The sequence below is a fragment of the Brassica rapa genome, chromosome A02 (genome assembly GCF_000309985.2).
Source record: "Brassica rapa cultivar Chiifu-401-42 chromosome A02, CAAS_Brap_v3.01, whole genome shotgun sequence".
Classification (NCBI taxonomy): Eukaryota; Viridiplantae; Streptophyta; class Magnoliopsida; order Brassicales; family Brassicaceae; genus Brassica; species Brassica rapa.
This window is the reverse complement of record NC_024796.2, coordinates 19,051,283-19,074,161: the sequence shown is the minus strand read 5'-3', so window position 1 is coordinate 19,074,161 and position 22,879 is coordinate 19,051,283. Positions and strand designations below refer to the sequence as shown.

The 22,879-nt window shown below is 37.4% G+C and overlaps 1 protein-coding gene across 7 annotated transcripts; it reads left to right on the top strand.

The window, feature by feature from the left end:
* The first annotated feature begins 6 nt into the window (after positions 1–6).
* On the top strand, positions 7–17,540 carry LOC103849032 (ubiquitin-like-specific protease 1D). Of its 7 annotated transcripts, none has more exons than XM_033285396.1 (16): positions 7–528; positions 604–990; positions 1,085–1,711; positions 1,811–1,892; positions 2,037–2,199; positions 2,281–2,321; positions 15,014–15,099; positions 15,182–15,211; positions 15,307–15,402; positions 15,585–15,687; positions 15,867–15,964; positions 16,049–16,171; positions 16,299–16,413; positions 16,539–16,646; positions 16,734–17,035; positions 17,155–17,540. In XM_033285396.1, exons 5-16 carry the CDS (start codon positions 2,055–2,057, stop codon positions 17,177–17,179), a joined length of 1,272 nt encoding a protein of 423 aa, XP_033141287.1. In that variant the 5' UTR covers positions 7–528; positions 604–990; positions 1,085–1,711; positions 1,811–1,892; positions 2,037–2,054; the 3' UTR covers positions 17,180–17,540. The 7 variants fall into 7 exon arrangements, with proteins under 7 accessions (XP_033141287.1, XP_033141284.1, XP_033141285.1 ...); XM_033285394.1 differs by lacking the exon at positions 15,585–15,687 and having other exon boundaries at positions 8–528; positions 1,085–1,273; positions 1,384–1,711; positions 15,902–15,964; XM_033285392.1 differs by lacking the exon at positions 15,585–15,687 and having other exon boundaries at positions 8–528; positions 1,085–1,273; positions 1,372–1,711; positions 15,902–15,964.
* Positions 17,541–22,879: the final 5,339 nt, after the last annotated feature.

The window sequence follows — 22,879 nt, the reverse complement described above, 5'->3', positions numbered from 1 at the left end:
TTTGGAACTTGATTTTTCCGATTGGTTTGTTTATTTTATGCATTTTACATAGAAATTCCATGTTTTGGTGAAGCCCAATTTGAAACACGAGATATGTTTGGATATTTACATAGGCTAATGATATGTGTTGCTATCTGTATCTAATTTGTCAGTTTTAAGAATTCTCTAAAAGGTGGTAATTCTCTGAAAGCTGGTAACCTCACGAATGGTTGTATATTGATTTTTATGTAGGAAGACTTGCTTTAAACACCATGAGTGTCAAAACGCTTGAAATGAAAATGCATATGCACACGTTTCTGGCTTGGAAATTGGACCCAAGAGTGTCTGCGCTTGTGGAATCACATGTTTCGGTTGGTTTTGAAATTCAAAAATGGTCTTTATAGGCAAGATAGTAATCTTCTTAGTGCCCTTGCCTCGATGTATGATGAGAGTAAAGATCATTTCGTCATTGGGAATCCTAAGATGGATATTGATTTTGGTCTAGAAGACGTTTTATATATTACAGGTCTTCCAACTGACGCAGAACATGTATTTATCTTTTCTTTTACTTCAACATATCTTTAGTTTTAGTTATTCGATTTCTAATGCCCAATTTGAATACAGGTTTCAGGATATGAGAGTCAAAACATCAAGGGTACAATCATGGAGCATTTTAAGATAAATGAAGAGAAGGCTGAGTCATTAATGATGAACTCCGGTAACAGTATTGATCTCTCAAGATTGAAGTTTGAATTTGAGATGGTACCACAAGAGGAGGATATTGACTTAGAGCCTTATTTCAAGGCTTATCTCCTCTTTTTGTTGGGAGAATTCATTCACCCAAACAACAGCTGCTCTTATTCTCCCATGTACCTACCACTGCTTGGATTGAATGTTGTCAACCACTATGCTTGGGGAGCAGCTATGTTGGCGAATATGAAAGAATCTATAGAAAAAGTGAAGAAAGTTGGGAAATTCACAAGCTTATGTGGTTTTTCGTACGCCCTCACGGTAAGGTCTTTAAAAAACAAAAGGTAGTTAATATGATTCATAATAAATCAATGATGTACAATGACAATTATTGTTCTTTATCTTTTTCTTATAGGTATTTGCATTAGAGCGGTTTCCATTCCTTAGAGAAAGATGTGGATCATCACCTCTATATTCTCTACCATCCGGATTTCCCTTGATTTTGGGGTGGATGGAGGCGTTGTGTAAACCGAATAAAGACACGAAAAATGTAAAGTCTGTGGGATACTACAAAAAGAAGCTTCAAGACATGGAAGAAAAAGACGTAAGATCTTAAACTCTTATTTCTGTTTTTAAATACATATAAATTGAATATATATCGTTATAAATTGAATATATATCGTTTTTAACTGAGAAGCATAGGTTGTGTGGCAGCCTTATAACAATCGTGACTTTAAACTGTCGGAGAAGTATGCTTCTCAGTTGCCTATGGTCTTTTCACGCACACCATGTTCGTGATTTAAAGAATGTGCGTATAATCGTCCAGATGTATGTTTTAAGCAATTAGGATTAGAGAAGTCGCAAGTCAAAACATCGTGGCCAAAGATTAAGAAAAAGGAGGAAATTGAAACTAAGCAAATACAAAAACAAAGATTGGAAATCTTCCAACCCTTACTACAAATTCGTGGCTGAGGAGTGGACTAAGCGATATGAAAATTTTATCTGTGAAATTGCTCGAGATGAGGTGACGAGTGTTCCTGAGGTGAGTTGATTATTTAAGTTGATTTTTTTTTGTTTGTCTTTGTGTACTTCGTATTATTGTCTTTGTCTCCGTAATAACAAAGTTTTTTTTCTGAGGAAGAGTTGCAAGTGGTGGATATTCTACTTCTCATTCTTTTCGAATTAAACATGAGAGGCCTTATTTGGTCGAAGACAATGAAGAGGTGATTTTGAATTCTTGTTTTAATTTTGTTCCTTCTTTGTTTGAACTTTCATTTGTATCCGAGTGTCTTCTCTCAACTAATTGAGCAAAAGCTGCTGATTGTCAATGCATGTCAATAATCAATGCATGTCAATGGTTTTCATAGGGACCATCGGATCATAGAATGGTGTGTGCCACACATGTTTGTGAGAATGAATCATCGGATCATAGAGATTCTGCGTGTGAGAGCACGCATGGGGATAATTCCACAAATGCACACAGCAGCGAAAAGGAGCAACCATCACCATCATCACACAACAATGACAATGGTAACATACCATCTTAACACGCTCTCAACATATGTATACTAACCATTGTGAAATTATGATATGCCATTTTTAAATAAACAGGGGACTACGTAACTGTGGAGCCGGAGCTGCTAGAGCTACAGGTGACATTTATTCTCTTTTTTTAGCACAAATGAACGTTGAACTCCCCTTGGTATGATGTGCATTATGTGGTCTCTCAAATCCGAACAGTTTGGTTATCTCTCATTGCCTTATTTAATTGTTTACCTCTAATTTTACTCTGATTTGATTGTGGAGAATCAGGTTGAAAGACTTGAAGAGAATAAGGTTACGACTGTCCCTCCTCTGAGTGTTCAAGCAAGTTGATATGACTCAAATTACCCTAAAGAGTGTTACTCTCATCAAAAGAGGTTCAGATGTAGTACTTAGGGATCGAATCTACAGAGACTCTAGGATTACTCAGTAGACTTAAATAATTATAAATGAAGATAGACTAAAAGGTCTTAATAGTTTTAAAAGCAGTAAATGATAAATCGAAAACAATAGTGATTCAATAGATTAAATTGAAGTGGTTTCAAGAATGGGAAAGCAGCTAGATTCACGTAATTTTCAGGTATGAAATGTACGCACTTAGTTTAGACTAAAGGGTTTGATGGTTTTTGAACTAAACAATGATTTAACCGGATAGGTTATGTTTGCTAGATCTCGGATCTCAACTGTCGTAGTTTGATCTCGAGAGAGTGTCGATCGATGTGACTTGATGTACATCGACCGGTACACCTTTGTAACGATCGACAGACAGAACGATAGTTGCGTCGATCGATGATTATTCTAGCGAGCCTTGCGAACGGGTTTAACTTGTTCTCTAACCTTCTCAGACCAACTGTCGTTGCGCCTGAGTTGGTTAGATCACGCAAGTGGGTTCAGGTATTGAGGGGAAACAGTTAGTTGGACTCAATTAATCCTAAGATCTAAAATGAATGTGATCAATCTCAATTTTAGCATTAAGTTCACAAGCAATGAAAGAACAATCAAAACACCTTTTTAATAGTCATATTAGCAGTACATAATTTCAACCATGGTGAGAACCTAAATCTAACAATTGGTTCACTCAAACATATTCATGAGAGACAAAGTCATGATGGTGTGAAATAAACTTAAATGAAACATAGAACACAGATAGATAGAGTAATAGAAATAAAGGAGTTCAAGATCTTCTCTGTTTTGTAGTCTCAGATCTATCTCTCCAATCCTAAGCTCTTCTAATGGTAGCCAAAATGCTCCTTCTCCAAACTAGGTCTTTTTGCAAGTGTCTCCTAGAAATGATACAAAACCCTAGTACATATAGCCTAACAGGCGGCCAGGGACTTAAGTTGTAAAATAATAGATCTTCTGGGAAATGAAATCTTTTAATTTGTGATTTCATTCGTGTGACTGGGAATCGATCGATGCACATGTATGTATGTCGATCGATGGTAAGTGATTATGATCGACCGATGTTGCTCTACAAGCGTCGATCGATTTTCCTTGCGTAAAAGCATTCCAAAACGTCCCAAAAAGTATTATTTCCTTCCATCAGGTGAATAAACCTGTATTTGCTTTGAAAAGACTCTACAACATGATTAATACATCATAAAACCTTTATATACCATGCATAAAAACGGGTGAAAATCATGGTATATCAAATCCCCCAGACTTATCTTTTGACTTGTCCTCAAGTTAAACCAGCGGACAATCTCTCTGGAAGAGAGTTGAAAACATCAGGGACTCACCGATTTGAAACATTGAAATTATCACCTCTATAATATTGCATTCCACATCTAAGGTTCCTTCTTACAGATATACATTATGCAATATCCTAGCTTAGCAACCAAAATCATCTAGCCAACAATCTTAACTAATCTTATTATCAATCTCCTCAACCAACCTCATTTCTTAATGTAAAAAGTGTAGGCTTTACCTTGGGAGTATCGATCACAGGATGCAAGGATTTCAGACAAGTATCTGGAACTGCAGGTAAATGTTAGTTCCTAATTTCTCTCTCTCTAATTTCTCTCTTGAGTCAAAGTCTGCTTCCATTGCAGGATCAGTGACCAAGATTGGACAGGCTTTCATGAATCAAAACTTAATGGTGGCTGCCACCAAGCTCTATTCACTTCTATTTGACCTATATCCAAGAGTTCTTTACGAAAGCGAGCCTTGACGATTGCCGTCTCCAAGTCCCGTTTCGAACTCTTTTATTGGAGTCTTTTATGAATCAAGCCTTAATGGTTTTAGCTACCAAGTCCTGTTCAGACTCTTCCTAATTAAACAATTGATCTTATTTTATTATATGTATATATTTTATATTATTATTATTTTTTTTTTTTTTGACTAACTAATCTAGGGTCGAAATTAGAGAGAGGAATGTGATATAAAATTCTACACAAGGTTTTACCTTCCAGACTTGTCTGAAGAATCTGATCCCATGTATACCAATCCCCAAGACAAGCAGTGAAGTCAGGTTAATGTTGGAGGTTAGCTTTGGTTCTTTCTAACAAGCTAGAAAGTGTGTATAGTTGACTGGTTGATCCACTTTAGCATCTATAGTATTATCTGCAATCAGTAAATCTAGAATGGTGCTAGAAAGTGGTTAGATATTCAAGTAGAAATCATTAGTTCATAACCCCCTTCTTGACTCAATAAAATTATTTTTGAAAAGATTTTAGACAAAAACTCAAGAAAGTGGTGTTAGTAACTACCTCCCCCAGACTTAAATTGCACCGACTCGGTGCAAAGTGCCAAAGGGTTGGTTAAAATTAAGTTAGATGTTTGAGAATGTTAGAGTGAAAATGAAGTACCTATCCGTACTACACATCGATCAATGTAATCCTCTCCATATCGATCGATGTTACTCGCCTAGAATCGATCGATGTAATCCTGTCCATATCGATCGATGGCGAAGCACAAAAATTTTGCATGTGCTTGGTGTCAAACTTGAAGTTCCTTGCCTAATGTTAGCTCTGTTAGACAACCATGCATGAGAAATAATAATAAGCATCCTCAGACATAAAATATAAGTTTAAAAACATAAATCCTACAAGTTCAGAAAAATAAATAAACAAGTTCATAATAAGAGGATAAGAGATAGAGATGTGAGGACTAGTCGGTGTCCTCATCAGTCGCCTCATCGTCCTCTGGGGAAGGGTCCCTGCGTGCTGCTGCTGGGGCCTGCGCTCCTGTGGCTCTCCTGCTCCGACAAGAAACTCTAGCCCAGATGGCCTGAAGAGCGTCCACCACGAACCTCTGAAAGTCTCCCTGGTCATGCATAGGGATGTCCGGTATGTTCGGGAAGTCGGGGAGAGGAGGTGCCTGTGCGTCCTGAGCTCTGGTACGGCGAATGCAGGGAGGTCGGCGTGTCATGTTCCGCGGGTTGCGGAGGAATGCCTCGTCCGGCATGCATAGAAGCTGCTCCACGTTGTTCCCAAAGTCAGTTATCCTCCTATCTGGTAGGGGTAGAAGGCGATGCTCATCGTGGATCCTGAAGCGCCATAGTTTCCCTTCCTCGAGCCATAGCGAGTGCACTAAGTGCTGCTCGTTGAGGAAGGCGTGGTCGCGGTCGGCAGAGCGAGGGTCGAGGCGGATACCGAGGTACTGGAAAATCGGGGTCAGAAGACTCCCAACTGTCTCCTTCTTCTTCTTACCCTTGCTGGTGAAGGGCTTCTTATTCAACTCCATCAAGTGCGCGGCAAAGACAGCTCCGAGGTTCGGCGGGCTTACTTTGCCGTCCTCGTCCAACTCAACCAAATCCACCACGCCATTCACTGCGCAGAAAAGTAGTGTGAGCTCCTTTATCCTGACCTTGTTGGGCTCCATCTTGCAAACCAGTGTGTTTGCAAGGAGCCGTAGGAAGTAGCAAAGTGCAGGATGGCGGATGTCTGATAGCACGGCCCTGTTCGTGTCCCAAAATCCTGTGCCGACGATGTCCCAGAATCCCTCGAGGTGTGGGAAAGGTGGGACCGTATAGGAGGCGATGCTCTCATTGAAACCGTAGATGCGGCAGAGCTTGGTGATAGTGATCCTATAGCGTGTCCCTCTGGCGAAGAAGGTCAAAGTACCATCTCCCGCTACCCTCGCTGCTGAAGTCCTGTAGGTGACCTCGACAGTGGCCATGAACTGGCGGACGAGATCGGGGTAGAGGTCGTAAGCGCGAGAGGGCATGGTACCGAGTCCTAGCTGTGTGATCATGTCCTGAGCTTCTTTAGGATGGGTCGGTCGAGGAATTTGGTGGGCTCGATAGACACTCCCAGCCAAGCATTGTAGAAGAGGCTGTCGTTGTCGTCCCAGTTGTCGGACATGGCACGTTGACGGCACTCGTTGCTGTTGATCGCTGCCTTAGGATCATCATAGCCCGGGACATAGAATGGTGTGTTTTCGGCGCGAGGCCATGGAGGACGCTGTGGGTTGGTGGAGCTGCTAGTCTCGTCGAACCTCTTTTTCGACCTGAGTTCTCTGTTTCGTCCGTTTGTCTCTGAAATGCTCATCTGAAACCAAGAAGAAAAGAAAGTTAGCATTGTCGATAAAAGGTAGTATCGATCGATGGGTTATACAGAACATCGATCGATATTGTCGTGTCGGAACAATCGGACAAGAAAGCATCGGTTGATGCGAACGAGTTCATATCGACCGATGTCGAATCGCGAAACCTGCAACATCACTCAACTCCAAATCGCGTATATATGAATCAAAGGGTATAGAAATCACAAACCGAACTCTAGATAAGCAATATGAACTACAAAAACATCTCTCAATCACACTAAATCAAGCGTACTAGTCCAACTCAAAACCAAAACCCTAATTTTTCAAAAAATTGAAAATTTCGAGTGCATACCTTAAATGTTGATTTCGGGAGTGGATTTAACAGTTACAGAGTGAAAAATCGAGTGGATTTAGGCGAAGAACGGACGAAATCCGTCAAGAATCGAGAGAGAAAATGGGTGTTTTTGTTTTCGGTTTCGGTTGTGAATGAGGAAGGGGAATGGGTCGATATCGAGTGGAATATGTGTTTTAACCATCGATATGCCCGCATCAATCGATGGCACTGATGCCTCGTCGATCGATGTCCTTTTTAAAGATAAATCCTAATTTTTAAATCTTCTAAATAATGCTAATAAAAAAAATACGGAAATTACTATTAATTATTATTAAATATAATTTATTAATTAATGATTTTTAATTTTTTAATTAATTGTTTTTTTTTTATAAAATGGGTTGCCTCCCATTCAGCGCTTAATTTTTTTTTAAAAGTCTTTAGCTCGACTTCCTGATTAAACTAATTATCAGGTTCATACAGCACCATGGGCGTTTTTGCTGGTGGTTTTGCCCAATAATGATTAACTCGTTGGCCGTTCACTGTAAATTCTTGGCCTTTATCATTTTGTAAGGTGATAGCTCTGGAGGGTTGAACGTTCGTTACAGTGAAGGGTCCAGACCACCGGGATTTTAGCTTTCCAGGGAATAAAGTTAATCTAGAGTTATAAAGGAGGACTTGATCATCCGGTGCGAAGTTCCGGGATATGATATTTTTATCGTGATAAGCTTTAGTCCTTTCTTTATAAATTTTCGAAAGCTAAATGTCTGATTTCATCCAGCTCGTTGAGCTGGATGAGTCTCCTTTCTGCAGCTGGTTTGATATCAAAGTTTAAAAGTTTGGTAGCCCAAGCTGCTTTGTGTTCCAGTTCGACTGGTAAATGACATGATTTGCCATAAAGGAGGTGGAATGGTGTTGTTCCTAACGGCGTTTTGTAGGCGGTCCTGTTGGCCCCAAGTGCATTATCTAGTTTTCTAGACCAATCTTTTCTGGAGGTTCCTACGGTTTTCTATAAGATTTCCTTAATTTGCCGGTTAGAGACTTCTACTTGTCCACTTGTCCACTAGTTTGGCCCAAAGTGCATTATCTAGTTTTCTAGACCAATCTTTTCTGGAGGTTCCTACGGTTTTCTCTAAGATTTCCTTAATTTGCCGGTTAGAGACTTCTACTTGTCCACTAGTTTGTGGGTGGTAAGGTGTAGCTACTCTATCATGAACACCATTCTTTTTAAGCAATCTATCAAAGATTTTGTTCATGAAATGAGTTCCAGCGTCACTAATGACTACTCTTGGAACTCCAAATCTCGGAAAGATTATACTCTTGAAGAGTGTAATAACCACAAATGCGTCATTGGTAGGTGAAGCTATTGCTTCGACCCATTTGGATACGTAGTCTACAGCGACTAGTATATATTTGTTTCCATATGAAGACGGGAAGGGTCCAATGAAATCGATACCCCAGCAATCAAAGACTTCAACTTCAAGAATGAAATTTTGTTTCATTTCGTGTCTTTTGCTGATTTTTCCACTCTTTGGCATCTGTCAAATTGGGTTAAAAATGCGTGGACATCGCGAAAAGTGGCCGGCCCCGAAAATCCTGCTTGGAGAATTTTCGAAACCGTTGGAAAAGGTAGAGAAATGTCCTGCATAATCAGCTCCGTGACATTGGTAAATAATGTCCGGAATTTCAGCTTCAGATATGCATCGTCTGTATATGCCATCAGAACAATGCTTATAGAGGTAAGGTTCATCCCAATGATAGCGTCTTACTTCTCTGAAAAATTTCTTCCTCATATATCCCTTAAGTTCGTCTGGCTCAACTTCAGCTGCCAAATAGTTAACTATGTTGGCATACCAGGGTCGGTTATTCGAGTTTCTACCAATCGCGTTTACCTCCCGTTGTGATAATTCCTCAGGTGTGAGATTAATCTCATCACCAGAAACAGTAACTTGTAAATCGAAGTTGATTTTAATAAACGGGGGTTCGTGATCTTGGTTATTGGAGAGTTGGGAAGTTACATCAGTCTCATCATCGATCGATGTATCACTACGTGAATCGACCGATATGCTAACTCTCTCATTGATCGATAGATCTTCAGATGTGAGAGATATTTGACCGACGAAGGATGTATCTATGTGTGCAACATTCTCTGTGGGAAAGAAATCGTCTATAGGGACATCATCCTCTATCCTTATCCGCGAAAGATGGTCAGCGACTCCATTATCTACTCCTCTCTTATCCTTAATTTCGATGTGAAACTCTTGGAGTAGTAGAATCCAGCGTATGAGTCGAGGTTTAGCATCTTTCTTTTGCATTAAATACTTGATGGCAGCGTGATCAGTGTGAACTATCACTCATGAGCCAATCAAGTATTGACGGAATTTTTCAAAAGCGTAAACTACAGCTAATAGTTCCTTTTCTGTTGTCGCGTAATTCTGTTGCGCTTCATCAAGCATGCGGCTCGCGTAGTAAATGGCATGTAGCTTTTTGTCTTTCCTTTGGCCTAAAACTGCTCCAATTGCGAAATCGCTCGCATCGCACATGATTTCGAAAGGAAGATTCCAGTCGGGGGCTTGTACGACGGGGGCAGTGATAAGGGATTTCTTTAAATCTTCAAAAGCTTTCATGCATTCAGGGGTAAAATCGAATTTAATATCCTTGCATAATAGGTTATTTAAAGGTCTAGCGATTTTGCTGAAGTCCAGTATAAATCTCCAGTAGAATCCGGCGTGTCCGAGAAAACTTCGCACTTCTTTAACAGTTTTGGGTGGAGGTAAACTAGTCATTACTTCAATATTAGCTCTATCTACCTCTATACCAGCGGTGGAAACCGTATGTCCTAATACTATTCCATCGTTAACCATGAAATGACATTTTTCCCAGTTTAGGACAAGGTTCTTTTCTTCGCATCTTTCCAATACTTTGCATAAATTGTCGAGGCAACTCTTAAAATCTGATCCGTAGACTGAAAAGTCATCCATGAATACTTCCATGAAGTCCTCGATTATATCTGTAAAGATTGACATCATGCAACGTTGGAAAGTGGCGGAGGCGTTACATAGACCAAATGGCATTCTACGATATGCGAAAGTTCCATAGGGGCATGTAAACGTTGTCTTTTCTTGATCATCCGGGTGTATAGGAATTTGAAAAAATCCGGAATATCCATCAAGAAAACAGTAATACTGGTGATTAGCTAATCTCTCCAGCATCTGATCAATAAAGGGAAGGGGAAAATGGTCTTTCCTAGTAGCGGCATTGAATTTCCTATAATCAATACACATCCGATGACCAGTAACGGTGCGAGTCGGAATGAGTTCGTCCTTTTCATTCTTCACTACAGTGATACCTCCCTTTTTGGGTACAACATGTACGGGGCTTACCCATTTGCTATCCGAAATAGGGTAAATAACTCCAGCATCAAGGAGTTTTATAATTTCCTTTTTAACTACTTCCTTTAGATTCGGATTCAATCTCCTTTGCTGCTCTATTGATGTTTTAGCGTCATCTTCCAAGTTAATCTGATGCATGCAAAGATCGGGAGAGATTCCAGGAATGTCATCGAGAGAATACCCGATCGCTTTCCTGTACTTGCGTAATTTATTCAGCAATAAAGCAAGTTCTCCGCTAGTAAGATTGGCGTTGACGATAACAGGGTAGGACTGGTCATAAAGGTAAGTGTACTTAAGACCGCTGGGTATAGGTTTTAACTCTACCTTTGGTGCTTTATCTTTAGACCAATTTGATTATGAGGGAGGTTGTCGATCGACGGTATCTTGTAGGTATCGATCGATGACAACTTCTGAGTCGTCATTTTCTTCTATGTTTGCAACTTTGATGCTAGTGTCCATTAGTCGCATGTAATCGTCTGTCCTATCTGATATGCTGAAAATTTCATTTTCCACGTGGTTAAGGGTGTCTTCTAAGGGGTTATCTGAACACATGTTTAGGAAAGTGTCTTTTTCATCCTCAGAAACTTTTTCCACGTAGAAGGCCTGGTCATCTATTAGGGGTCGCTTAATCAGTTTTTCCATATCAAAAGTCATCGAGATATTCCCTATGTTCAAATTAATTCGTCCTTCTTTGACGTCAATGATTGCTCCAGCTGTAGCTAGGAATGGCCGACCCAGAATGAGGGGGTCTTTGGGTTCTTGTCTGTATTTCAACACAACAAAATCGTAGGCACGATGCAATCATTAATCTTTATGGGAACATCTTCGAGAATCCTTCGGGTACCCTAATAAATCTATCGGCTAAAACCAGGATGATCGGAGTTGGCATAAACTCTTTATATCCTAATGTTACTGCAACAAAGTAAGGCATAAGGTTCACGCTAGAGCCGAGGTCACATAATGATCTAGGAAAGCGCGTGTTTTCTATTTTACAATCTAGGACGAAACTACCAGGATCTGATCTCTTCGTTCGAGTTTCTCCTTTAATCATAGCACTTACTTCTTCTGAAATCATCATCACGCTATGTTCTGCAATTGGATAGTTTGGAGATGTCATATCCTTTATATACTTTTTAATCGAAGGTGCTATTTTTATAGCGTCACTAAGGGATATCTCAACAGTAATCTTATCTAAGGCTTTCTTGCAGATTGTGTTTTCTAATGATTTTTTAGTTTGCGTTTTAGGAGGAAAAGGGGGTAAAGTTCTATAGACTCTTTCATTTATGGGTTCGGGTTGAGTAGACCGTCGATCGACGGGTTTTTTGGGTTGTCGATCGATGGTAGGTGTTTTGGATCGATCGACGTCAGTTCTGTACTGTCGATCAATTTCGTCCTCTATCTCCGTATCTTCTTCTAGTTCTAAGTCTATTGCTTTTTCCTTAGCCTTTTCAGCGGTAGTTTTCCGGTTCTCTTGAGATGGATTTGGGTCAAGATCGTTAAGAAGAATAGGATGAGAGTTGATTTTTCCGGTCTTGTCGGCGTCGTCAGATTTTCCAACATCTGAGTTATTCCTCGTATCTGCTGCGAGGTTTTTCCCGCTGCGCAGCATTACGGCATCTGAGTTATTCCTCTTATCCAGCATCTCTCTTTATGGCAGTTGCAATCTCAGCTACTTGACCTTCCAATTTTCGGATTAGTTCTCCTAAAGAATCTGTTTTTTCCATTAATTCTCCGTAAACCATATTTATTTTTCTGTAAAACTCCGATTTTGTCTTACGGTTGCCAGTAAGAGCTTGTCTGATATTAAACCTCTCTCTTCCGGTACGTGATTTTACAACAGTGTCATAAGCTTGGGTAAAGCTATCGACATTAAGCACAGAGTAGAGATCGGAACAGTTCATTCCTTCATCCAAATAATCATTGGTGTCAGACAAAGTGTTGTCGTCGATCTGGGCTATATCAGATCGGTGTTTGTTTTGAAGAAAGGAATGAAGGGATTTAAGGGAATTCTTAATTTCTATCAAGTCAGAATTGTCTTTTGGACTTGTGGCCTGTTCCATCTCTTCATCCATCTTTTCATAGGATCTTCCCGTTGTCATATTCTTGATAAGACGTCTAGCTCCTTCGGGATTCCTAGAGATGAAAGTTCCATCACTCGCTGTATCGAGTGTGGTTTTATAGCTCAAGTTAACACCTCCATAAAAGATATTAAGAAGTTGTGGTTCTGAATAACCATGATGGGGACATTCAAGTTCATAGCCTCAGAATCTTCCCCCAGGCGTTTTTAAACGATTCGCATGGACCTTGGCGAAATGTAGAAATTTGCTTTCTTACTTCCCAGTAGCGTTAATCAGTGAAAACTTCTTTAAGGAAGGCACTTCTAATATCTTCCCAACAAGTGAGTGACCATGTTGCTAAACAGTTTAACCGCCAGAGGGCTTCTCCTTCTAGGGAGAATGAGAATAGTTTGCAACGATCATATTCATCTGGTAGTAATTCTTCTAAAGTTTCAATGTGATCTTGTGGGTGTTCTGGGAGGGATCCACGGAATGGGTTTTGACGAACCATATGGTAGTAATCTCCGTTAAACTTAGATTTCTTGGTATCGTCTCCTGGTATTTTAATAGCGGACCTATTGGAATACGTCCTACCAGGATCAAGGTAGTCTTGTATGGACAATTTTATATCTTCACCTTTAGTTAAGGTGGAATTTTCCTTAACAGGGATTTCAGTCCCCTGTTCAGTTTGGCTAGCTTCATTGCTCATTTGACCATTTAGTTCAGTTTGGACTACTTTCTCATTAGCGGGCTTGGTAAGAGAAAACTTACCTGCTTCCGGCTGGGCGGTATCGATCGATGTTGGCAGCTCCGTATCGATCGATTCTTCTGACTCAACATCGCTCGATGGAAACGTGTCTCCGTCGATCGATGGTTGGTCGCGCTCTGTGTTCTCCATTCTCGTGTCTGCGTAACAGATTAAGAAAGAAAACTTTAGCAAGATTTTCGTAAGCCAAATTTGATATCATTCAAATTACCCTAAAGAGTGTTACTCTCATCAAAAGAGGTTCAGATGTAGTACTTAGGGAATCCACAGAGACTCTAGGATTACTCACTAGACTTAAATAATTAGAAATGAAGATAGACTAAAAGGTCTTAATAGTTTTAAAAGCAGTAAATGATAAATCGAAAACAATAGTGATTCAATAGATTGAATTGAAGTGGTTTCAAGAATGGGAAAGCAGCTAGATTCAGGTAATTCTCAGGTATGAAATGTACGCACTTAGTTTAGACTAAAGGGTTTGATGGTTTTTGAACTAAACAATGATTTAACCGGATAGGTTATCTTTGCTAGATCTCGGATCTCAACTGTCGTATTTTGATCTCGAGAGAGTGTCGATCGATGTGACTTGATGTACATCGACCGATACAACTTTGTAACGATCGACCGACAGAACGATAGTTGCGTCGATCGATGGTTATTCTAGCGAGCCTTGCAAACGGGTTTAACTTGTTCTCTAACCTTCTCAGACCAACTGTCGTTGCGCCTGAGTTGGTTAGATCACGCAAGTGGGTTCAGGTATTGAGGCGAAACGGTTAGTTGGACTCAATTAATCCTAAGATCTAAAATGAAGGTGCTCAATCTCAATTTTAGCATTAAGTTCACAAGCAATGAAAGAACAATCAAAACACCTTTTTAATAGTCATATTAGCAGTACATAATTTCAACCATGGTGAGAACCTAAATCTAACAATTGGTTCACTCAAACATATTCATGAGAGACAAAGTCATGATGGTGTGAAATAAACTTAAATGAAACATAGAACACAGATAGATAGAGTAATAGAAATAAAGGAGTTCAAGATCTTCTCTGTTTTGCAGTCTAAGATCTATCTCTCCAATCCTAAGCTCCTCTAATGGTAGCCAAAATGCTCATTCTCCAAACTAGGTCTTTTTGCAAGTGTCTCCTAGAAATGATACAAAACCCTAGTACATATAGCCTAACAGGCGGCCAGGGACTTAAGTTGTAAAATACTATATCTTCTGGGAAATAAAATCTTTTAATTTGCGATTTCATTCGTGTGGCTGGGAATCGATCGATGCACATGTATGTATGTCGATCGATGGTAAGTGATTATGATCGACCGATGTTGCTCTTCACGCGTCGATCGATTTTCCTTGCGTAAAAGCATTCCAAAACGTCCCAAAAGTATCATTTCCTTCCATCAGGTGAATAAACCCGTATTTGCTTTGAAAAGACTCTAAAACATGATTAATACATCATGAAACCTTTATATATCATGTATAAAAACGGGTGAAAATCATGGTATATCACAAGTAAAGGAAAAGGAAAAAGAACAAAGACTCAGGTGACGTTTATTCTCTTTTTTTTAGCACAAATGAACGTTGAACTCCCCTTGGTGATGTGCATTAGGTGGTCTCTCAAATCCGAACAGTTTGGTTATCGCTCATTGCCTTATGCGGTTTAAAAAGATTTTTTACTTGGCAAGAAAAGTGACCTACTTGGCCGTGGTGTTTCTTTGGCTTAGCTAAGCTGTGCTTCTAACTCACTGATTATTCTCCAATAATTGTATAGATTTTGGATAAGAAAGTGATAAATGTGGATGAAGAAAAACCTCAATCTTCAATGGTGGTGGAGCAAGCAGTTGAACTGCCTGCTGGGTAAAATTGACTTGTTTTCTGTTTAGCCTCATTAAGTTACATTTCTGGCTGTATATAACCTAATATTTGATGAAACTTGCAGCTTACTCGAAGATATATGCTACCCATCAAGGTAAATCTATCTCAATATCACTCTAAGCTAACTTATTTTATGTCTGTAACTCTCAAAATATCATTGTTTTAACTTCACTTCATCTGGAGATTCAGAAATGATCCAAACTTTGTTAACGTGCATTGTAAAGATCTTGAGTGCCTTGCTCCTCAAAAATTTCTGAGATCACCGGTTATGGATTTCTACATCAGGTAACTTTGGTGTGGTATCTTGCAAGAATTTGCTATCTTGTATTATTCTAGCACTACTTTCATTAAATAAGTGTATATCGAGTGCATACATAGTATTGACGAGTTTGAGATTTTCCTGTGAACTTGGTGAAAGCATCGCATAATTTTTGTAGGAGATTATTGTCTCTGTTATCTGTGGTTAGGTTCTTGCAGCAGCAGGTACCTTCAGCGGATCAAATCTCTGAGGATTTTCATTTCTTTAATACTTATTTCTACAAGAAACTCTGTGACGCTCTTACGCACAACGTGATTATTTTCCTTGGTTATCTCAAGAAAATGTATCAATTGTTTCCCAATGCATTATGTTTGGTTTGCATATTAAATTTTTAAGTTCTCGAGATGTTTCAAAGTCTATGGTTTTAGATTTGTATCCTTGTTACTTATGTTGGCTGGTCTATCCGTTTGTTTTCCTTTCATTAAAATAGGGGAATGACAAGGAGGCCTTTTGGATCAATTTCAGGAATTGGTGGAAGAGTAGTGACATATTCCGTAAGGCTTATATATTTATACCAATACATGAAGAGTAAGTCTTTTTACTTTCTGATAGAGATATTCTTATGTATCATAAGATTTCTATAGAAATTTTGATTCTTGTACCATGTTTCAGTTTGCACTGGAGCCTAGTAATAATTTGCATCCATGATAAGGAAGATGAATCCGGATTGACTATACTTCACCTCGATTCATTAAGATTTCATTCGAGAAGAAGAATTGTTGAAAATGTCAAAAGGTGAGACACCAGGAGCTTTGCCTTTTTCGCGTTATGTTATCTTTTCACTCCCTTAGCGTTCTATGCATATGGTTTGAAAATGCAGATAGATATCAATTTCACTAGACGCTATGTAAACTTGTTGCAGTTTTCTAGAATATGAATGGAACTATGTGAAACAAGGTGATTATTCCCTGGATTTACCAGTCTCGAAACAAATATGGGAAACTTTCCTGCATAGTATCAACAATGTTGATATAGAGGTTAGACTTTTACCTTCTTAGTCCCATGATTGAAGTAATTTCGTTAGAACGATTTCTTCTACCTAGACAATACAACCTCCCAAGAAAAAGATCAGTCATCTTATGATATTTCTTTGCGCAAGCAGGTTCCGCAACAGAAGAATGATTTTGACTGTGGTGTGTTTGTTCTCTTCTTCATTAAACGGTTCATAGAAGTGGCACCTCAAAGGCTGAAAAAGAAAGACCTTGGAATGGTGAGTTTATCTCAGACCCTATTCCTAATACCAGATTATATAGATCTCCGTACTCTTGTATGAACTTGTGTGTTTCAATTCATACAGTTCAACAAGAATTGGTTTAGGCCGGATGAAGCCTCTGCTCTGAGAATTAAAATCCAAAACACGCTCATTGATCTATTCCGTGTCGGTGATAATCTCCTTCAGGAGCCAATAAAGGTCTATGGGAGGAAGAGGAAGAAACAGAGTAAAGGGATAGTGGATAATGTGCCGGTTGCACTTGATCGTCTGGTGGGTAATACGCCGGTTGCACTCAGGACACAAAATCAACTTGCAAATGTAGGGAGGTCCCAATATGGACGCCTGTATGTGCAACCAGACTGTTTCACGCCGGCCACATATAAAAAGTAAATGATTTAGGTACAATGTAGCAATTTAAGGATAATCAGTTGAATATATTTTCTGGTTGAATGGATATCAAGATGAGCTTTAGATTAATGTTTCTTTCCCAATTTGATAATTGCAGGTCATTGTCCTTTGGAGTTTGCTAAGGAGTTGATCCTTCTACGTCTCTCTTTTTCAGAACTCTTAAGCGTAGATTCCTGACTTGGTTCTGATGTTTAAGTCACAACCCCTTTTTTCCGATCTCGTCGAATTTCTCAGCTAGTTCATTAAACTTATTCTAAAGTTTCTACAACTCTTCCTCTTTCCTGTTTTTATAATCCTTAAGACATAAGCTAGATCCACTTATAAAGGCTTTAACCAACAAGAGTGTCAACAATCTTATAATAAACCATAAGGGTTTATAAATCTTTAATAAAGAAAATTTTAAAATATGATTTCTCTTAAAAGAATTAAACTAAAGAATTAAAATAAATAAATTCGATCAAATCAAACCGAAAACAAACCAAACCGAGTAATAATCAATTTGGTAATAAGTTGGCTTCATTTCAATTGAAGCGGACAAAATAATTAAAACTAAATTCCCTTCATTAACTTTATACAAATGTAAAATCATGTGTACAAAGATGAAAATTTAGTTTTATATTGGATGTAATTAATTCTAATGTGTTATTATATTTGTTTTTAAGAAACTTTAGTTTGTTATAGAAATTGTAGTATATTTATAGGAACTTTAATATACTAGAAACTTTAGTTTGTTATACCAGATCGTAAGTCACTTTAGGTTTTCCGACTTAACATGAATTCTAATGCGTTTGATGATATGATATTTATTGATGGGGCGAGCTTTGGTGTATTCGGTTAAGTGGAATTGATTGTGGTATAATAATATAAATATCGGTCTAAGTACATCCAACTGTATCCTACTGTATAAAAACGTATCCAATTGTATTTGCCACATTTGGATTTTGAATATATACTAAAACAATTATTATTTTAATTTTCTTTTTATAAATTTTTGAAATTTTATTTTCATATTATTTTATTATCTTAAATGGTCATATCCAACTTTGTCCGTTTATGTAATAAATAGAAACACGCGTGTACTGGTTCCCGGTCGTTTCGATGGAATTTCGGTTACATCAGTTCCAAGTAATACTATTTCTCAAGAATTACCCAGTATTATCCTATATGCCATTAAATTATCTCAAGTCGATAAAACCGGGAACCAAAAACACCGAACTAGTCATATGTTTGTTTTGTCTGGTTTTATTGTCTGTTGCGAAGATGATTGGGAATGATGATGTTGTTTAAGTCTGTACTGTATGATGTTGTTTTAAGTTTGTACTTTAGACTCTGTGTTTCAAAAATTAAGCTCTTTTCCCTTCTCTTATTTATATACGTTTTATATAACATGTATTAGTGTTACTAGCTGTACCAGTATGACAACACCGAAACATGATTGGTATGTTACAAGTAAAAACATGAGAAGACTTCATGACGATTTTGGAAGACTTCATGACGACTTTGGATGACTCTCGGAAGACTGACGGAAGACTTCACAAACGTGTTGTGTTCCTTAAGTCTTCTTAAAGTCTTCCTAATGTCTTCTTAAAGTCTTCACGAAATGTGATGTACCTGTTTTGTCAGTTGCGATGATGATTAGGAATGATGATGTTGTTTAAGTTTGTATTGTATGATGTTGTTTTAAGTTTGTACTCTAGACTCTGTGTTTCAAAAATTAAGCACTTTTCCCTTTTCTTATTTATATACGTTTTATATAAATAAATTAGTTGTTATAAAAAGTTTAATATATCAATTTAGTGTTTTCGTTGATGAAAAAATTGTTTTACTATATCTTCAATAATAGTTTTTCAATAATATATATGATGTTATATCGTTTTAAAATCGGTTTTCAATAATATATATGATAAAGAAAATATTTATAAAACTTAAAGCGAAAATATTTTTTTATATATGATGTTATTTCATAAAAAGGAAAGTTTAAAAAATAATCTTAATATTAGTGTAAACAATTAATCTTGCTTTTTAGAATAATCGGTTATGTTTTAATGCAATTATACCTATCATATCATTATTTTATAATTTAAAAACTTCATGACGACTTTGGACGACTCTCGGAAGACTTCACGAAACGTGCTGTCTTCCTTAAGTCTTCCTAAACACTAAACCCTAAACCCTAAACCCTAGACCCTAGACCCTATTGTTACTAGTTGTACCATTATGACAACACCGAAACATGATTGGTATGTTACAAGTAAAAACATGAGAAGACTTCATGACAACTTTTGAAGACTTCTTGACGACTTTGGACGACTCTCGGAAGACTTGCGGAAGACTTCACGAAACGTGCTTTCTTCCTTAAGTCTTCTTAAAGTCTTTTGATGTTTTCTTAAAGTCTTCACGAAACGTGATGTACCTGTTTTGTCTGTTGCGATGATGATTAGAAATGATGATGTTGTTTAAGTTTGTACTGTATGATGTTCTTTTAAGTTTGTACTCTAGACTCTGTGTTTCAAAAATTAAGCTCTTTTCTCTTCTCTTATTTATATACGTTTTATATAAATAAATTAGTTGTTATAAAAAGTTTTAATATATCAAATTAGTGTTTTTGTTGATGAAAAAATCGTTTTACTATATCTTCAATAATAGTTTTTTAATAATATATATGATATTACATCATTTTAAAATCGGTTTTCAATAATATATATGATAAAGAAAATATTTATAAAACTTAAAGAGACAGTATTTTTTTATATATGATGTTATTTCATAAAAAAGAAAATTTAAAAAATAATCTTAATATTAATGTAAAAAATTAATCTTGCTTTTTAGAATAATCGGTTATGTTTTAATGCAATTGTACCTATCATATCTTTATTTTTTAATTAAACATTTATATAATAACATATAACAAATTACTAAGTACTATAAAATAAGTAGTACTCCAGATATTAAAAACGATAGAATGGTCATAAGCAGTCATATACATTTAAGTAAGAGCAACTGAACGAGCATGTCCGTTGCGTTTGTGTAACTTAAACATGTATGTCCGTTTATGTTAAAATTCCTTGAATCCTCGTTATAACATGTATTAGTGTTACTAGTTGTACCAGTATGACAACACCGAAACATGATTGGTATGTTACAAGTAAAAGCATGAGAAGACTTCATGACGATTTTGGAAGACTTCATGACGACTTTGGATGACTCTCGGAAGACTTACGGAAGACTTCACGAAACGTGCTGTGTTCCTTAAGTCTTCTTAAACTCTTCCTGATGTCTTCTTAAAGTCTTCACGAAACGTGCTGTACCTGTTTTGTCTGTTGCGATGATGATTAGGAATGATGATGTTGTTTAAGTTTGTATTGTATGATGTTGTTTTAAGTTTGTACTCTAGACTCTGTGTTTCAAAAATTAAGCACTTTTCCCTTTTCTTATTTATATACGTTTTATATAAATAAATTAGTTGTTATAAAAAGTTTAATATATCAATTTAGTGTTTTCGTTGATGAAAAAATTGTTTTACTATATCTTCAATAATAGTTTTTCAATATTATATATGATGTTATATCGTTTTAAAATCGGTTTTTAATAATATATATGATAAAGAAAATATTTATAAAACTTAAAGCGAAAATATTTTTTTATATATGATGTTATTTCATAAAAAGGAAAGTTTAAAAAATAATCTTAATATTAGTGTAAACAATTAATCTTGCTTTTTAGAATAATCGGTTATGTTTTAATGCAATTATACCTATCATATCTTTATTTTATAATTTAAAGACTTCATGACGACTTTGGACGACTCTCGGAAGACTTCACGAAACGTGCTGTCTTACTTAAGTCTTCCTAAACACTAAACCCTAAACCCTAAACTCTAAAAACATGAGAACACTTCATGACGATTTTGGAAGACTTCATGACGACTTTGGACGACTCTCGGAAGACTTACGGAAGACTTAACGAAACGTGATGTCTTCCTTAAGTCTTCTTAAAGTCTTCCTGATGTCTTCTTAAAGTCTTCACGAAATGTGTTGTACCTGTTTTGTCTGTTGCGATGATGATTAGGAATGATGATGTTGTTTAAGTTTGTACTGTATAATGTTGTTTTAAGTTTGTACTCTAGACTCTGTGTTTCAAAAATTAAGCTCTTTTCTTTTCTCTTCTCTTATTTATATACATTTTATATAAATAAATTAGTTGTTATAAAAAGTTTTAATATATCAATTTAGTGTTTTCGTTGATGAAAAAATCGTTTTACTATATCTTCAATAATAGTTTTTTAATAATATATATGATATTATATCGTTTTAAAATCGGTTTTCAATAATATATATGATAAAGAAAATATTTATAAACCTTAAAGAGAAAATATTTTTTTATATATGATGTTATTTCATAAAAAGGAAAATTTGAAAACTCTTTGATCCTTGTAAACAGCAAAACTCTATCAGCAAAACTTGACATTTTTTACTATAAGCTTCTCAGATACATGACTTACAGATCTTTATTCAAAAACTCCATTAAAGCTTTAGCCTTCTTCTTGTCAACCGGTGCAAATGGTTCATATCCATGACCAATCTTCTTGGTTGGAACTATCTGTTTAGCTGTGCTTTTTCCCTGAAAAGGAGATTTCTGTGACGCAGCAAGCTTCCTCTTTCGTTCACTCTTTTCACGGCACAATTCCATAATAGCATCTTTTTTTGTCGCGTCTTCCTTCCTCCTTCTTTAAATCTGATTTGGTTGCCTTTGTTTTGTCCAAAATAATAACACTTTGTTCTGTCATGCCACCGGGTTCTGTGTTCTCCCTTTCTCGTTTGTCCCCGTTCACACTCTCACTCGGCAATTCCGTTACCAAACATCATAACTACATTAACAAAAAAGCCAACACCAAAATTCATACATAACAAACCAAATCCAAGAGTATGACATAAGGAAGCACCAAATACACTACGGTAGGGGGTTTGGTACTAACCCCTGGTTCTCGCCGAGCCTTATCGTCAGTATTTCACACCATTTGTATTTGGGAAGGGGGTTTGGTACTAACCCTTGGTTCTCGCCGAGCCTTATTGTCAGTGTCTTTCTGGTTGATTCCCACCTTCTTCTCCATAGCTTCCATCCTAACCTCTGGTTCTCGTGGAATCTTATTCTGCTCTAACTCTGAAACTGTGAGTTGAAGTTCGTTATGGTCAGTGTTTTTCTTGTTGATTCCCACGATCTTCTCCATAGCATCCATCCTATCCCCTAGAAGCTTGATCTCCTTTACGCCTTGACCAATCCCAACAGTCACAACTTTCGTCATCTCCTGAGTGTCTTTCTTGTTGATTCCCACGATCTTCTCCATAGCTTCCATCCTATCCCAGAGAAGCTTGATCTCCTTTACGCACTGACCAATCCCAGCAGTCACAACTTTCGTCATATCCTTGAACATTAGTTCAATTTCTTGTATCATAAGCCCATTCCTGGCAGCAGAAGACTCTAACGGAGGCTCTATAGGATCCCTGATGTACCAGCCTTGGTACGAGCTTTCTTCGGAGCTCTGCTTTCTTCCTTCACAGGGCGCTGATGAGGTTCTTTCTTCACATAGACAGGATTGGTCCATTGCTTAGTACCTTGGGCTGGCCAGCACTCTTGGGTCCACTTTTATTCAGGTTTAGCAAACATGAACTCCACCAAGTTTTTAACCGAGACATCAACCCCATCATTGTCCCATGTAGGGTACATTTCACCTATCTCCTTCGCCACATATTTGAACACACGAGTCTGCATTAAGTAAATATAAAGTTAGTTACCCTCTTGATCAGAAATACATTAATCAGTAC